General features: G+C 40.4%; 1 protein-coding gene across 5 annotated transcripts in view; it reads right to left on the bottom strand.

Moving 5' to 3' along the window:
* Window positions 1-2,180: 2,180 nt before the first annotated feature.
* ZFAND6 (zinc finger AN1-type containing 6) overlaps window positions 2,181-12,528 on the bottom strand; it is a 36,566-nt gene continuing 26,218 nt past the window's right edge. For 4 of the 5 annotated variants that reach the window (XM_059482190.1, XM_059482191.1, XM_059482192.1 and 1 more), the window contains 4 exons: window positions 12,280-12,391; window positions 10,098-10,198; window positions 3,742-3,855; window positions 2,181-3,148 (listed from right to left, as the gene is read on the bottom strand). In XM_059482190.1, the coding sequence (XP_059338173.1) occupies window positions 3,000-3,148; window positions 3,742-3,855; window positions 10,098-10,198; window positions 12,280-12,391 (476 nt within the window). In that variant the 3' untranslated portion in view covers window positions 2,181-2,999. The remainder of the gene's footprint in view (window positions 3,149-3,741; window positions 3,856-10,097; window positions 10,199-12,279; window positions 12,392-12,528) is intronic. The other variant, XM_059482195.1, reaches the window with a different exon arrangement.

Below are 12,528 nucleotides of genomic sequence, written 5' to 3'. Positions count from 1 at the left end.
TGCTGTAACCCGGAGCAGAGGAGCATCAAATCCCACCCTCTGTCCTCAGGCACAAACCAATCCCTGCTCCGTGGCCATCCCACCCCCTGCCCGGGCCCTGGCAGTGGTTAATCAGTGCCAGGGGTTGGCCTGAGTCAGCAGCTGGGAGCTGTTCCCAGCCAGGCAGTGACCCTGGTGAAAGGGGGTCCTCTCCTCACAGGTACCTCCCCTATTTAGATGTGGCACTGGATTTAGGGGTGGACTTGATGTTCTTGGAGGTTTCTTCCAGCTTTAACACCTTCATGATTTTACAAACTCTCACATGAAAGTGAGGCCTTCCTGTAACAGGTAACTCACTGGGGGTGAAAGATCCAGCAGCTCTGAACTGCCCTGGTTTCACTTTGGAGGGGTCATTTATGTGCCAGGGCCCTGGTGAAATGATCATGTCCACACTGATTCTCCCACCACAAGCTCAGCAGCCCTTGGGAAGTTGCACAATTCACACCTGAAACTGCACCTTCTGTGGATTTCAGTTTTGCAATGCTGCTGCACCTCGTCAAGTTCTTCCATTTTCTACAGATAGTTCCACCACCTCAAAACCAGAGACATGTGCAGCCAACCAAAAAGAACAGGGAGGCTGGTGCCTCTGCTCTCAGTCCCAGCATTCTCCCACCTGCAGCACAAAATTCACTCATTGTCAGCAGAAGCCAATGAAGGAACATGCTTGAAATTAGAACTAAATAGTAAAGGCCACATCTTTCCAATAAAAACAGGAAGACACTTGTGATAGCCAAGCCAAAGAATTGGTTTGCTGCTCAACCTTTTTTTTTTTTTCCTTTTTTGGCAGAGTCATTAGAAGAAATGCAGCAAATGGTACAGCCAGAGATTCAGTGCAAGATGATAGAACAGCATCATCTGTGACAACTGCTCACTCACTGAGACACAAGCTCACAAGGTGCTGTTTGAAAAGGGGTCTTATTTAAACATCACAATACCTAGCTTGTGGAAGACTTCCTGTAAAATTTCCCCTGACTGGGAAATGTTTTAAACACAGTGAAGAGGTTTTGTGGACAGATTATAGGATCTGGGCCATAGAACCTGCTTATTCCAAAACTGAAACAAAACCACATTGAAAACCTGTTCCAGTACAGAGATCAACGTGAGGAGACACCCAAGCATTTTGTAGTGCTGTGAATGTGCTGGTGTTAATTAAAATGTTAATCTGCTAACCTCAAGCTGATGACACAAAATACAGATTGAAGTGCAGATCAACCATACAGGGCCATGCCAAAGCAAACAAACATGACACAATTCTCAGGTGTCAGGGAAAGGTGGACGCCCAGCCTAAATGTAAGCTTATAAACAGATAGGAAGTATGTGAATACTCTTCTTGTACTTTTCCTTCTTTCAGGCACCAGAACACACAAACATACCAGGTTTTCCCCCACCTTGTGAAATCTATGGCATGTTCTCTCTGCCTGGCCCAGAAACATCACTGTCATGCGAAAGGAAGATTGGTCAGGAGGGCACATAGGAGAGAGAAAAGGAAAAGAGACCAGAATAGGGAAGAGGGAGGACTCAGAGTGAGAAGGATTAGAGAACAGGGAAGTAGCAGCAGAGAGGAAAGCAAACAGAAACACCCACCAAAGATGACACTGCTGCTCTTCCATGCCCTGTGCTGTGTAAGAGGAAGTTTAGCAAATGCTTTGAGGAAATACAGGCTCTCTGACCCATGATAAGGCAGACCATTACTGAAACTTGCCAGTAAGTTATTTATTCCTTCCTTCCTTCACTATAAACTTCATGTGCCTCATAGATTGTGGTTAGGCCATTTCTGCAAGCACGAGCTACTTCATTTATTATTCAGTTTTGCAGATTACTTTCTGTTACCATTAGAGAAAGCTCCTTCTGCTGCACAGTTTATATCCTAAATGTAATGCTTTATCTATTAATTGCCAGCCATAGCTTTTTAAGAGCGTTCTGAATTTTAAAATCAACAGACAAGGTCTGCAATCTGCAGTGTCTCTGGTAGTTACAGGTGAAGAGATTAAAAAAACACATCAGAATTTAGCTGGTGTTGGGATACATGTGGGAAGCTGTGAATAAATACTCTTTAAGTAAAGGAACCATCAATGGAAGGTCCCCATTAAAATAAAGCAAGAGAAATCCAACTTACATATGCCAGTGACGGCCACAGGGGCTCAGATTTTTTTAAATTTTATTTAATCAAAGTTAAGACATGGATAAACATAAATACAGCACAGGTACTTCAGATCATTCTTCATATTTGTGTACAGACAAACTGATGGATGTAATCCCAATGAAAACTGCAGTCAATGAAGTGCATACAGCCTTCCCCCCACACACACAAAAACAAACCCAAATTAAAAAAAAAAGAAAACAACAAAAAACCCCACACAATCTCAGCACACACTCTCATTACAAATGATTCATACATAAATAGGTAGAGGGTGCAAACAAGCTAATATGCGAACATGTATAACCTCTCGTTAATGGGAAAAAAAAAACAGAAGCAGCCATAATGATTAAAATACATTCAGTTACTGATAACTAGTTGTGCCATACAAGGCATTATCAATAAAAAAAAAAAAAAAAGGAAATTGTGCTGCAGAGAAAAGCTATATACAACAAGAAAATAAACTGCAAAGTTAACGCATGCATGTTTTATCCTGGAAAAGCACAGCCCTCCAATATTTTCTCCATGTTTGTTATAAAAGCCCTCTGCACTCAACTAAAATTAAAATGATCTTAAAGGATAATACTTGTAAAGTTTACTTAAGTCTTCAGCCACAGAAAACTGCAATGAAAATAATGTTCAGAGTCATTTTCAAAACAAAAAAAAACAAAAACAAAAAAATCTATTCATCTGATGACATGCATGATTAAAAGGTCTAGGCAAGATACACTGCTCTACGTTCCTGATGACTAAGGAAAAAAGCTCAAGTCAATTCAATCTGCAGATGGTCAGAAGATTTTTGTATTCCAGCAGAAGCAGCAGTTCAGATCTTCTGGATCTTTTCCCCAACAACTACAGGATTCTCTTTTCTGATTTTCTCAGCAGCATCAGCTTTGTAATTGTAAGAGCAACTGTGTACATCTGAGTAACGGTGCATTCCACAGTAAACGTTCCCACACCGGCATTCGAACCCTGTGGACACAAACAGCAGCTTAGACATTTCAACATTCCTGATGACACTGGTTTGCTTTAAATCCTGAATGTGTTCACTCACTAGCAGTAAATCTCAGTCACCAGTGTCAATCAATCAGCCAAAGAGCCTCTGCTGCAGAAAGCATAAGAATCACAAGTAATACATTTTTAAGTGATAATAGCAAGATTTGACTTGACCATTCCTTCTTTTTGCATGCCACTCTAGCACAGAACATTCATAGAGAGCTCCTGCTCTTTTGCCATGTTTATGAATCTTCACCCTCCAGAACTCAGGCCCTTTCACTGGACCAATGCAAAGCTGGCTAGTGAATGGCAGCAAACTATCATCCAATTCCTTAGCTAAGCAGACTTCCAAAAGGAAGTATTTGGAATTACCAACTTCACTTTAAGACAGGAGGCTGAAAAACAAAATGATACATGAATGACTGATCTAGTGAGAGTCAGCTGAAAGCACCTTTGACTGTTATTTCAAATCAATATCAAATGACCATGCCCCATTTTCCCTTTAAGATAACATTTCAAAGGGCCACAGCCTAAACAAGCCTAAGGAAAGTGAAATCAGTGTTTCTTACCAGTCAGTCCAACCTTCTTCCTGCACATGAAACAACGATTCTTTTTCTGTTTTGGTTTGTCAAGCGACTTGTCCTGTTCTTCAGGTGTAGGCTCTGCATTCTCTGACACTGAAGCTGACATAAAAAAAGTTAATAAGAACAGTGGAGAAAAAAGTCTATCTCTCCCCTTTTATGTCCTACAATAATCTAAAGCCCATGCTGTACATTTGGCCATTTTGCTGCAGTTTCCGTGTCTGAAGTGCACTGGTGTCTCCACAGCAACTGGAACTCCCCCCTTCTAGACCTTTGATATAATTTAAGACAAGAATTCACCAAATGCTTGAAAATACCACAAAAAAAACCAACCAAAACAACAAATATAGGTTTAACAGCAAGATTTAGCACTGTCAGATCCGGGAAGAAAATCCAACAGCCAAGTGTTTCCTCACAGTGTTACTTGCCCAGCTCCCAAAATCTGCTTGCAAGAAGCACTCTATGTAACAGGACCAGTTGAGCCAAACACTCTCTTTCAAATCCTGAATCAACATTATTTTTGCAGAAGACTGCAACATGTAGGCCACACAAAACACAGTGTTTCAGAACAATCTCTACCACTGTGATGCTGCTGCTTTGCACACCTGGAAAAAGCCTACACAGGACATAAGTCACTGCCTGGGGTGAGAAACACCAGCTCAAGAGACCCAGACTTACAGGGTGGGACTACACTGCACTGAAGCTCAGAAAGGAGCAGGTAAAAACCTAATTTTAAAGATATTTCTCCTAAGGCATCTTTCAACCTACTTTAGTGTTCTCTAAAAGAAACAGGTTACAGGTTGTGTGGGAGAGTATGAACATGTAATAGTAGTATTTGCCTGAGTCAGGTAAAAATAGAAGTTGGCTGGTTTTCCTCAAGTATTTGCACATTCCTTACATTACACAGCAGAAATAGAAACGAAAAAACCCAACTTCATTTCAAGAAGGGCTAAGAGCCAACCTCTGCCTACCAGACATAGCTGGACCACAGCAGGACAAGTCTCCAGTGAGTAAGACACACAGAAGTTGGGAATATTTGCAGCAAAGAACAAAAGCAAGCTCCAGCTGGGAGGAGTGTGGATGGAAGCAGAGCTAGAACCAGTGTTGCAAGGAAGGGAGTACAACAGCAAGCTCAGACATTTGTCAGGGAAAAAGCTGCAGGCATCTCTGTGCAGCTGGACTTTTGTTTGTCAGAGACTGTCAGATGCAGTTCTGTGCTAGCTCTTCACCAGCTGACAGCTCTTCTGCATGACAAATCCAGTGGGGCTTTTCATGTGCTGCTATTCTGATCTTTTTTTTTCTTTTGAAAGGAAAGGGCACTCATCACTTTTGCTATGTATCAAAACATTGTACTAAGCAACATCAATGGATAGCAAGATACCTGATCACCAGCAAAGACTCTGCCTGAGGGGACAGTATATTCCACAGATTAATCTAGCAAAGATACTATTATACATGGTCTATTAATTCCTTCTCAGACACCATCTATGTTACATGCAGAGCTTCTCTTTGTCCTGAAATTTGTAACAATTCATAGTTTGCAAAGAAAAAAAAATTCAATGCCTTTAAATGGCTGTTAAAGGGCACATTTCTGAGTGGGCACAATATCAAAAGGATTGCGAGATGAGAACCAAAATCAGCAAGGACTAAAAGTGGTGAGGTAAGTACCAGAAGGGGTAAGACTTACTCAAATGAACTTTTGTACTTCTACACAAAACAGTATTGCAGTCTTTATTAATTCATTAAGACATATTCATGCCATGAGCTAACATTGTCCAGCCTGCATTTCCTGTTATAGCAAAATCAGTTACCTCAATCTAAGTTTCACTAACAGCCTCTGTAACTATTAGCTAAATTTAGGAAAAACTGGCACTCTTCCCTGCATAACAAGGCTCTCATACACCCTTACTTACATTGTCTTTGTGCGTATGGCTCTCACATTAAAAAGGTTTAAAAATATTTGAGAGCTGCTGCTCAGTGTGGAACCGAGTGGGAAGATTCTTCTGCATCACAAGTCACTTTGTATCTACTGTAGTAACCATAAATTTTAGGTCTCAGTTTGCTTTTGAATAGAAGCTAGAGATTTGAACCAAAATCCTCCATGATAACCACAAATATCCCAACCACTTTAGATGCCCAAGTGCCACTGTTCAGTCCATGAGCTATCTGTGATGACCACAGCAGAACAGAGCCAGGTAAGATGCAATACTGTCCAGCTTGGAGCCACTCCCAGCTGCTGGACTTCACCTGGATTCCAGGATGCTGCTGCCTGCCTTCCTTTAACCAAATCATCCCTTCCCCCAGCCCCAGCCCTGCCTGAAGCCAAAGAACAGAAGCCCTGGCAGAAGCAGTACAAGCTGACAACTAACCAAAAAGGAGTAAGGTATGAACACAGTCATATTTCTGGAGCTGACAAGTAGGGCTGGTCACTAGAAGTTCCCTGATTTACACAACATGTTCCTAGCTGATCAAAACAAGCAGAGCCTGCATTTCCTTCTAAAGACACAAGCTTTTCCTATTGCTTTGCTCGTGCAACCCCCCCTGAGCTTCAGTGTGCTCTGACTGAGCACAAACACAGCAGCCACATGACAAAATGCACTCCAGCCTCTGCACCCCTGCAAGCACAGCACAGCTCTGTGTGTGCAGCAAGACACCCATCCTGTTCTCTCTCTCCATGTTTTACATTCATCACCCCTGCATTACTGGGCAGATTTTTAAAAGAAAAAGGTTTCTCATTCCTACAGAAGATCATGAACAGCTACATTTACTTCTTAAGAGCATTTCACTAGGACTAGTGTAAGAAGCACCCCCACATTTCCAGAGGAGTGAAATGTGAAGTTAATCCAAAGGAGAACATCACTGCTTGTGAACATTTTAAACTGATATAATCAGCCTAAAATACACTGTTTAAATGTTAGGAAGTGGCAAATTAAGTAGGAGCACATTCACCCACAGAATTTAGTTTTAAATCTTTCTGTTGAGTGTTTCCTCTCCCCCTGGAGCATTCAACCAGTATATCATGATATCCTGTATTATCTGATACACTTGTGTCATAATCATACTCTACCTCTGAGTGCCTGGTACTATCACAGAAGTGAAAAGCATCCATCAATGCCTTTCCAGTTCTGTCTACTGAGCCCCTGATAAGGCCCACTGAAGCTGAAGCCATCAGCTCAACTGCATTCACCTTAGGTCCAAGTAACCCCAATATAAAATTCTGTAGCAACCTAATTATTTTAATCTCAAGTTTTTTAAACTTGGTTTGAACTATTTAACCTCACTAAAATCCAGATAGGCACAAAATCAGGTGACTTCATTCAGACCAGCCATGTACCTTTTAGACAGTTAATCCAATCTAACTTTGTACTTTGATTTTCCAAATAACAACCACACCACATGACGTGAGTGATGGCATTTTGCAATGCTAACAGTACATGCTCCTCTCCAATTCACAAGAAGCTTGAAAACCACAAAGGCTGTTTTCATTCTCAGAAGTTTTCAACCTCAGAGGGGCTGAGTCCACCCATTAGTTGGATTTCTACTTTTACCACCATGCTCCTCAGTTGTAGGAGCTCCATAATGTTTGTGGTGGAGTCCTCCTGCCTTCCCTGGCACCCTTTAAAACCCTCCCTGAACCAGAAGCATGAACCCTAACCAGGATGGTTTTAACCATCTTCCTTTACCCCAGGGAAGTGAAGTACCTCTTTACCTGCTTGCAGGCTTGCCTGGAGGCAGCCCTGGCTAACAAATCAGAAATCCTGACTGGCTAATCCTAACAAGGATTATTATGTTGATCATCATGATGAGCAAAAGTCACAATAGCCCAGGAGGTAATTAAAGTTACTTGAAATAGAAGAAAGCTGCTAGAAAAGCTGGACTGTACTTCATGCCATTAAAGATTACCTAAAATGAAACTCATTTTCATGGTATTTAAGAACATTAAAGTTAAAAATTTTTATTAGTCCCTATCTTAGAGGATCTGGCCTTTTTCACTGCTCCACAAGCATTATCAAACACTAGCTCTAAAGGCTACACTTTTTAACATTCTAGAGTTTTCCTCTGCAATGCATAAATCCAACAAAAACAAATCTGAAATGCTCTTTGGGAATTTTATCCCTTTGTAGTTTTAGCTTGACTGCAAACAGCAAGGGCTGTGTTGCACACAGCTCAAGTCTCATTTATCTGTCTGCTTTAGAAAAGTAATAACAGTAATCTAAGAAAGCTTAATTATTCACCCAGTCCTTCATTCAATGTTGTTGCAACCTGGTAATTTTTGTTAAATGGCAAGTTAAGGGGACCTCAGCTGAACACAATACATTAACTTACAGCAGCAGCACAGAACAACTCAGCCCAGAACAGATATTCCCACAAGGCAAGACTTTATAAAAATAAATACTGACATTATTTCTCCTGTTCCCCTACATCAACAAAAGCACTATTAGACACTCTTCACTCTGGGACTAACTAGCATACTGCTGTGAATTATTTTTTCCCTAAATGTTAGAAACTTGGGCAATGCTAAAAAACCCCTTGGATTCACACGTTTGTATTACATGCTTGTCATCAACCTAAAATTCAAATTCCAAAAAAAAAAGCAACTTCAGGATGCACAACTGTGACAGCAATTCAATGAAATCCCTCTCAGCATCCATTCTAAGCTACTTTCCTTCCAAACTTACATTTTCAAATTAAAATGCTTTAAAACTGCAAACACTACATTTCCCATGATTTTCAGTCAAGGGACAACACAGAAGGAACTCTTAAGGAAGTAAGGCTGACCCTGCCAGAGTTATAAAGAGAGATGGTAAATTAGAGCTGCAACTACATGCTAGTGATATTCTTAGTTTAGAAAGGAGGGTACAAAGAAAAGGACAGAGGACACATCTGAGTAACCTAAACACCTGATATATGTTGATCCTGCAGATACATCCTTAAATTCAAAGTTTCTGGTTGAGAAATCTTTTATCTTCTCATAGATAGGAGAATAAGCTTGAGAGGTGGAGAATTAGAAGCAGCACAAATTTATCCAAGCGTGTAAGAAGAGAGATGCCTCTGGAAACTTGCTGGGAAAAGTCTTTTCAAAGGCCCAAGACAGCTCACAGTGCCAGGGTAAATAAAGTAAAGTTCTGCCAGTGAAAAGCCAGAAGATGCACAGTCAGAACTGAGACAAGAGCTCTCAGCTCCACAACACAAACTTCCTAACAGGTATTAGAGTGTATCTCTAGGATGTATCTTTTCAAGAGTAAACATGTTTCTCACCTCAAAGACTAGTAAAAGTGGTAAAAAATGGAATTAAAAGATTTTCTTTCAAGTTAATTAGCCAAGGAGACAGCTTTACTCAGCACAGTAGCTGACTAATGACTCTTACATTCTATCCTACAGAAAGAGACAGGTCAGGTTTAGAAAAGTATCTGAGAAGCAAAGCTTTGATACCAGAGATACAGTCAAAAAACTAATATTTAGAATGTTTAAGAGGAATTACAAGTTGTATCTGTAAAAACCCCACACTTCTATGTTTAGACTAGTCCACAGAAAAATAATCCTCCTCACTAAAACCTAAACTGTCTCAGCAGAAGGCAGAATACTTACTGACTTACCTTTAAATACCTTTTATAATGCCTATAGGTTACCAGTCTGAGCACATTTTGTATACCAGCTGGCATTTTTGCATTTCCTAAAAAATACTATTAAACCTTTCTCAGCCTTAAGCTCTGAAAGTCTTCACATAGAAAATAAGAAAAAAGGGAAAAGAAACTTTACATTGTACCAGCAAGGAGGATTTTAGGCCAATATAGTTGACCCTCTTAGCCACTGTGCTTCAAGCAAACATAGCCTGTGGTTTGGTAATTTTATATTTGATAAAGTGAATTCCAGTAGTTCAAAATCTTACACCACTACAGTTCAGAAGGGAAAGGTTCTTTTAGAGTTGTTTCCTGTTTATAAAAGATACTGATCCTGTTCTGGCAATGGCTGTGTCAAACACCCTCTACCACAAATATGTTCATAAACTTCTGATATGAGCTGTAAATGGTCACTGAGAAGTAACTGATACTCAAAACTCCACTCAGATGTAACAGCCATGGCATAGAGACAGAAAAGGACGCCGATTTATGATGTGCATTTCCAAACCAATTAAAGCACTTGTTTATTAAACATAAGCTTTCACTTGCCATTCCCCGTTTGACTTGCCATTTAAGAAATGAAACTTTATTTTATTCTGCTTTCTGATTTCACAGAATATTTGGGTTTGAGAATCAGACATGTTTTAACAGGAGTGTATTAAGAACAGCTGAAGTTTAAAAAGCATTATTCATAAGTTCTGTCACTGAAAACCAGGCACCAACCTTGCAACTCTTCTGTCTCAGGTACTGTTTTGTCCACAGCCGTACTATCCGGTTGGGATGATGCTACAGATTCTGTTAAAAGTGACTGACTGGACACAGGGCTAGAGGCAAAAGAAGAAAATTATCATTTTTATAATGCATTTTCACATTCTTTTCCTGTAAGACACATTAGGGCACCTCTTGATGAGAACATTTCACTCTGAAGTTGTTTGTGTAACCACTTAAACTGCTACAATCTGAACTCATACAAAAGGTAAATATTTTTTTTCAACTCATACTGAACGCAACAAAACAGTTCCACTGTAAAAAAGGAAAAATATTTTGGTTGGTTTGGCATACCATCATTCCACACAGAAGCAACAATGCAACATTCAATATGCAAGGATCTTTATAACAGAAGTCAGCAAGATAATTGTAGAGGAGACAGTTTCAGTGTTCTGGTGATACAAACGAGAAAATTGTACCATGTCAATGTTTCCAGTAATAAAGCTGCAGCAGCTGCACACAGAGCCCCTTGGATTCTCACAGTGTAAAGTGGTGCAGGCTAAACTTCCCAACCCTTCAGCCATAGTGCTAAATCACAGCATGGCTGAACACCCTGAGCAGTTTAGAAAGAGCAATTCAACACTGGCCATGACTCCCAGCCAAGCTGCTCATCCAGCAGCTCTCCTATGAAACAAGACAGTGCTACCTCTTGCTTGGGACTTGAGCTCTATCTCATTTGCATTTTTTTTCCTCCTTTCCACTGAGGGATTCACTCTGAAGGCAAAAACCAGATTATCCAGCAGCCCATGAACCAGCACTCCATGGCACAACAGGAGCACTGGAGTTGCAATTTTAATTGTCAAGAACTGCACATAGGTCTTGAACTGCTCATCTGGCCACCTACAAAAGGGCATTGTCAATTAATTTTATCTGTCCTCAGAGTATCCTGAGGTATTTCCAGAGACTGAAATTGAATTCCTGCTTTTTTTTTTTATTTTGAAAACAAAAACCCAAGCAAGTGACACTAATTTTTTTCGAGTGCAAGTCCAAGAGCAACCATCCACTTCTTTCTTCTGCAGTCAGTAATCAAGCTAGTGATCAGTGAGGTACTTCTATTCTTTCATGGTTTTATTGAAGTTGTGACAGAACAAAGGCAAGGCACTGTAATTGGTTCACATCTGTGCATTGACCTGGATGAACTTTTTTTTTTACACACTCCAGAAGAGTTGTTTCAGGGTAAGATACATATTTTCTACCCCAACTATAAACCTCAGAATGGAAAGACTAAATATAGCATCAAGCATGGCACCTAGCTCTCAGTTCATATGCAGGATCCAAGCATGAGATAACACCTCCTATAAAAAGCTAAGGAGCAGAAAAGTCTGAGCTGAATCAATCAGCAGGAACTGATGAAATCTCCCTTGCCCTGTGTTCTACTACATTCATTTTTTTAAAAGAAAAGTTGAAGTGAGTATTACTGCAAGATTAGCTTCCACAGTATGTAACACACTAACACTTTTCACTCAAAAAATCTCCAAAGTGCTTAAGCTGCTGTTGGTTGTGTCACTCTAAACAGAAATGGAGCCACTAAATATAAACAAATATTTAGCTTTTACAAATGGAGTACACTTAGTAAGTCTGAGTGATTTATAAGAGGATATTATGTATCCTTGAATAACCCAGATGGAAATTACTTGTTTAATAAGAGATCAATTCAGTAGCACAACTTGTACCAAGACTTGTGTCTTTACCCTGTTCTAGTACTCTCCACTTCTTGCAAAGCAACTGGCTTGTTAACACATTATCATACATTTATTTATGAGAGCTCTCGTAAACAGCTCCCTGCCATTTTACAAAATCCTCAAATTTCTAGGAAGAGAAGAATTCTCCTTTGGTAAATGTACAACTACAAGTTGAGGAAGCAGAAGAGCAGTCAGACAAATCTCTGTAGAACAGAAACTGACAACTTCTATTTGAAGCTAAATTCTAAAGACAAATTTCCATTTGAATGCCAGATGAAGCACAGAGACCTGCTAGCATTCACCCTGAGATCCCATGCTTTAAAGTTAGCACTGAAATCTTACACCTTTTCCTAATCCCGGTTCCAGCATTTAATTGTGCAGGATCAGCACACTTCATTTAATCATTCTGACAGAGATTTTTCTGTAAAGCCACAGAGCAGACTGAAGCACCTTACCTTGGCTGCATAGATGGAGGCGATGTAGAATCTAAAGTGGACTGAGTTTCCTGGGCACTGCCCTCTGTGCACGGGACCGGTAAGGACTCGGTGATGCTACTGACAGAGGCTGCTGCAAGACACACCCAGGGAAAAGGGGTTATGCTGCTTCCTGGATCACAGAACTCACACACTGCACTTACTCTTCAACCCCTACAACACCAGCCAGGAGAGTAAATGAATCTCTGCCTACGCCATAAGGAAACGTAA

The sequence above is a fragment of the Ammospiza nelsoni genome, chromosome 14, assembly GCF_027579445.1.
Source record: "Ammospiza nelsoni isolate bAmmNel1 chromosome 14, bAmmNel1.pri, whole genome shotgun sequence".
NCBI lineage: Eukaryota > Metazoa > Chordata > Aves > Passeriformes > Passerellidae > Ammospiza > Ammospiza nelsoni.
This window is presented reverse-complemented; position numbering and strand designations above follow the sequence as displayed.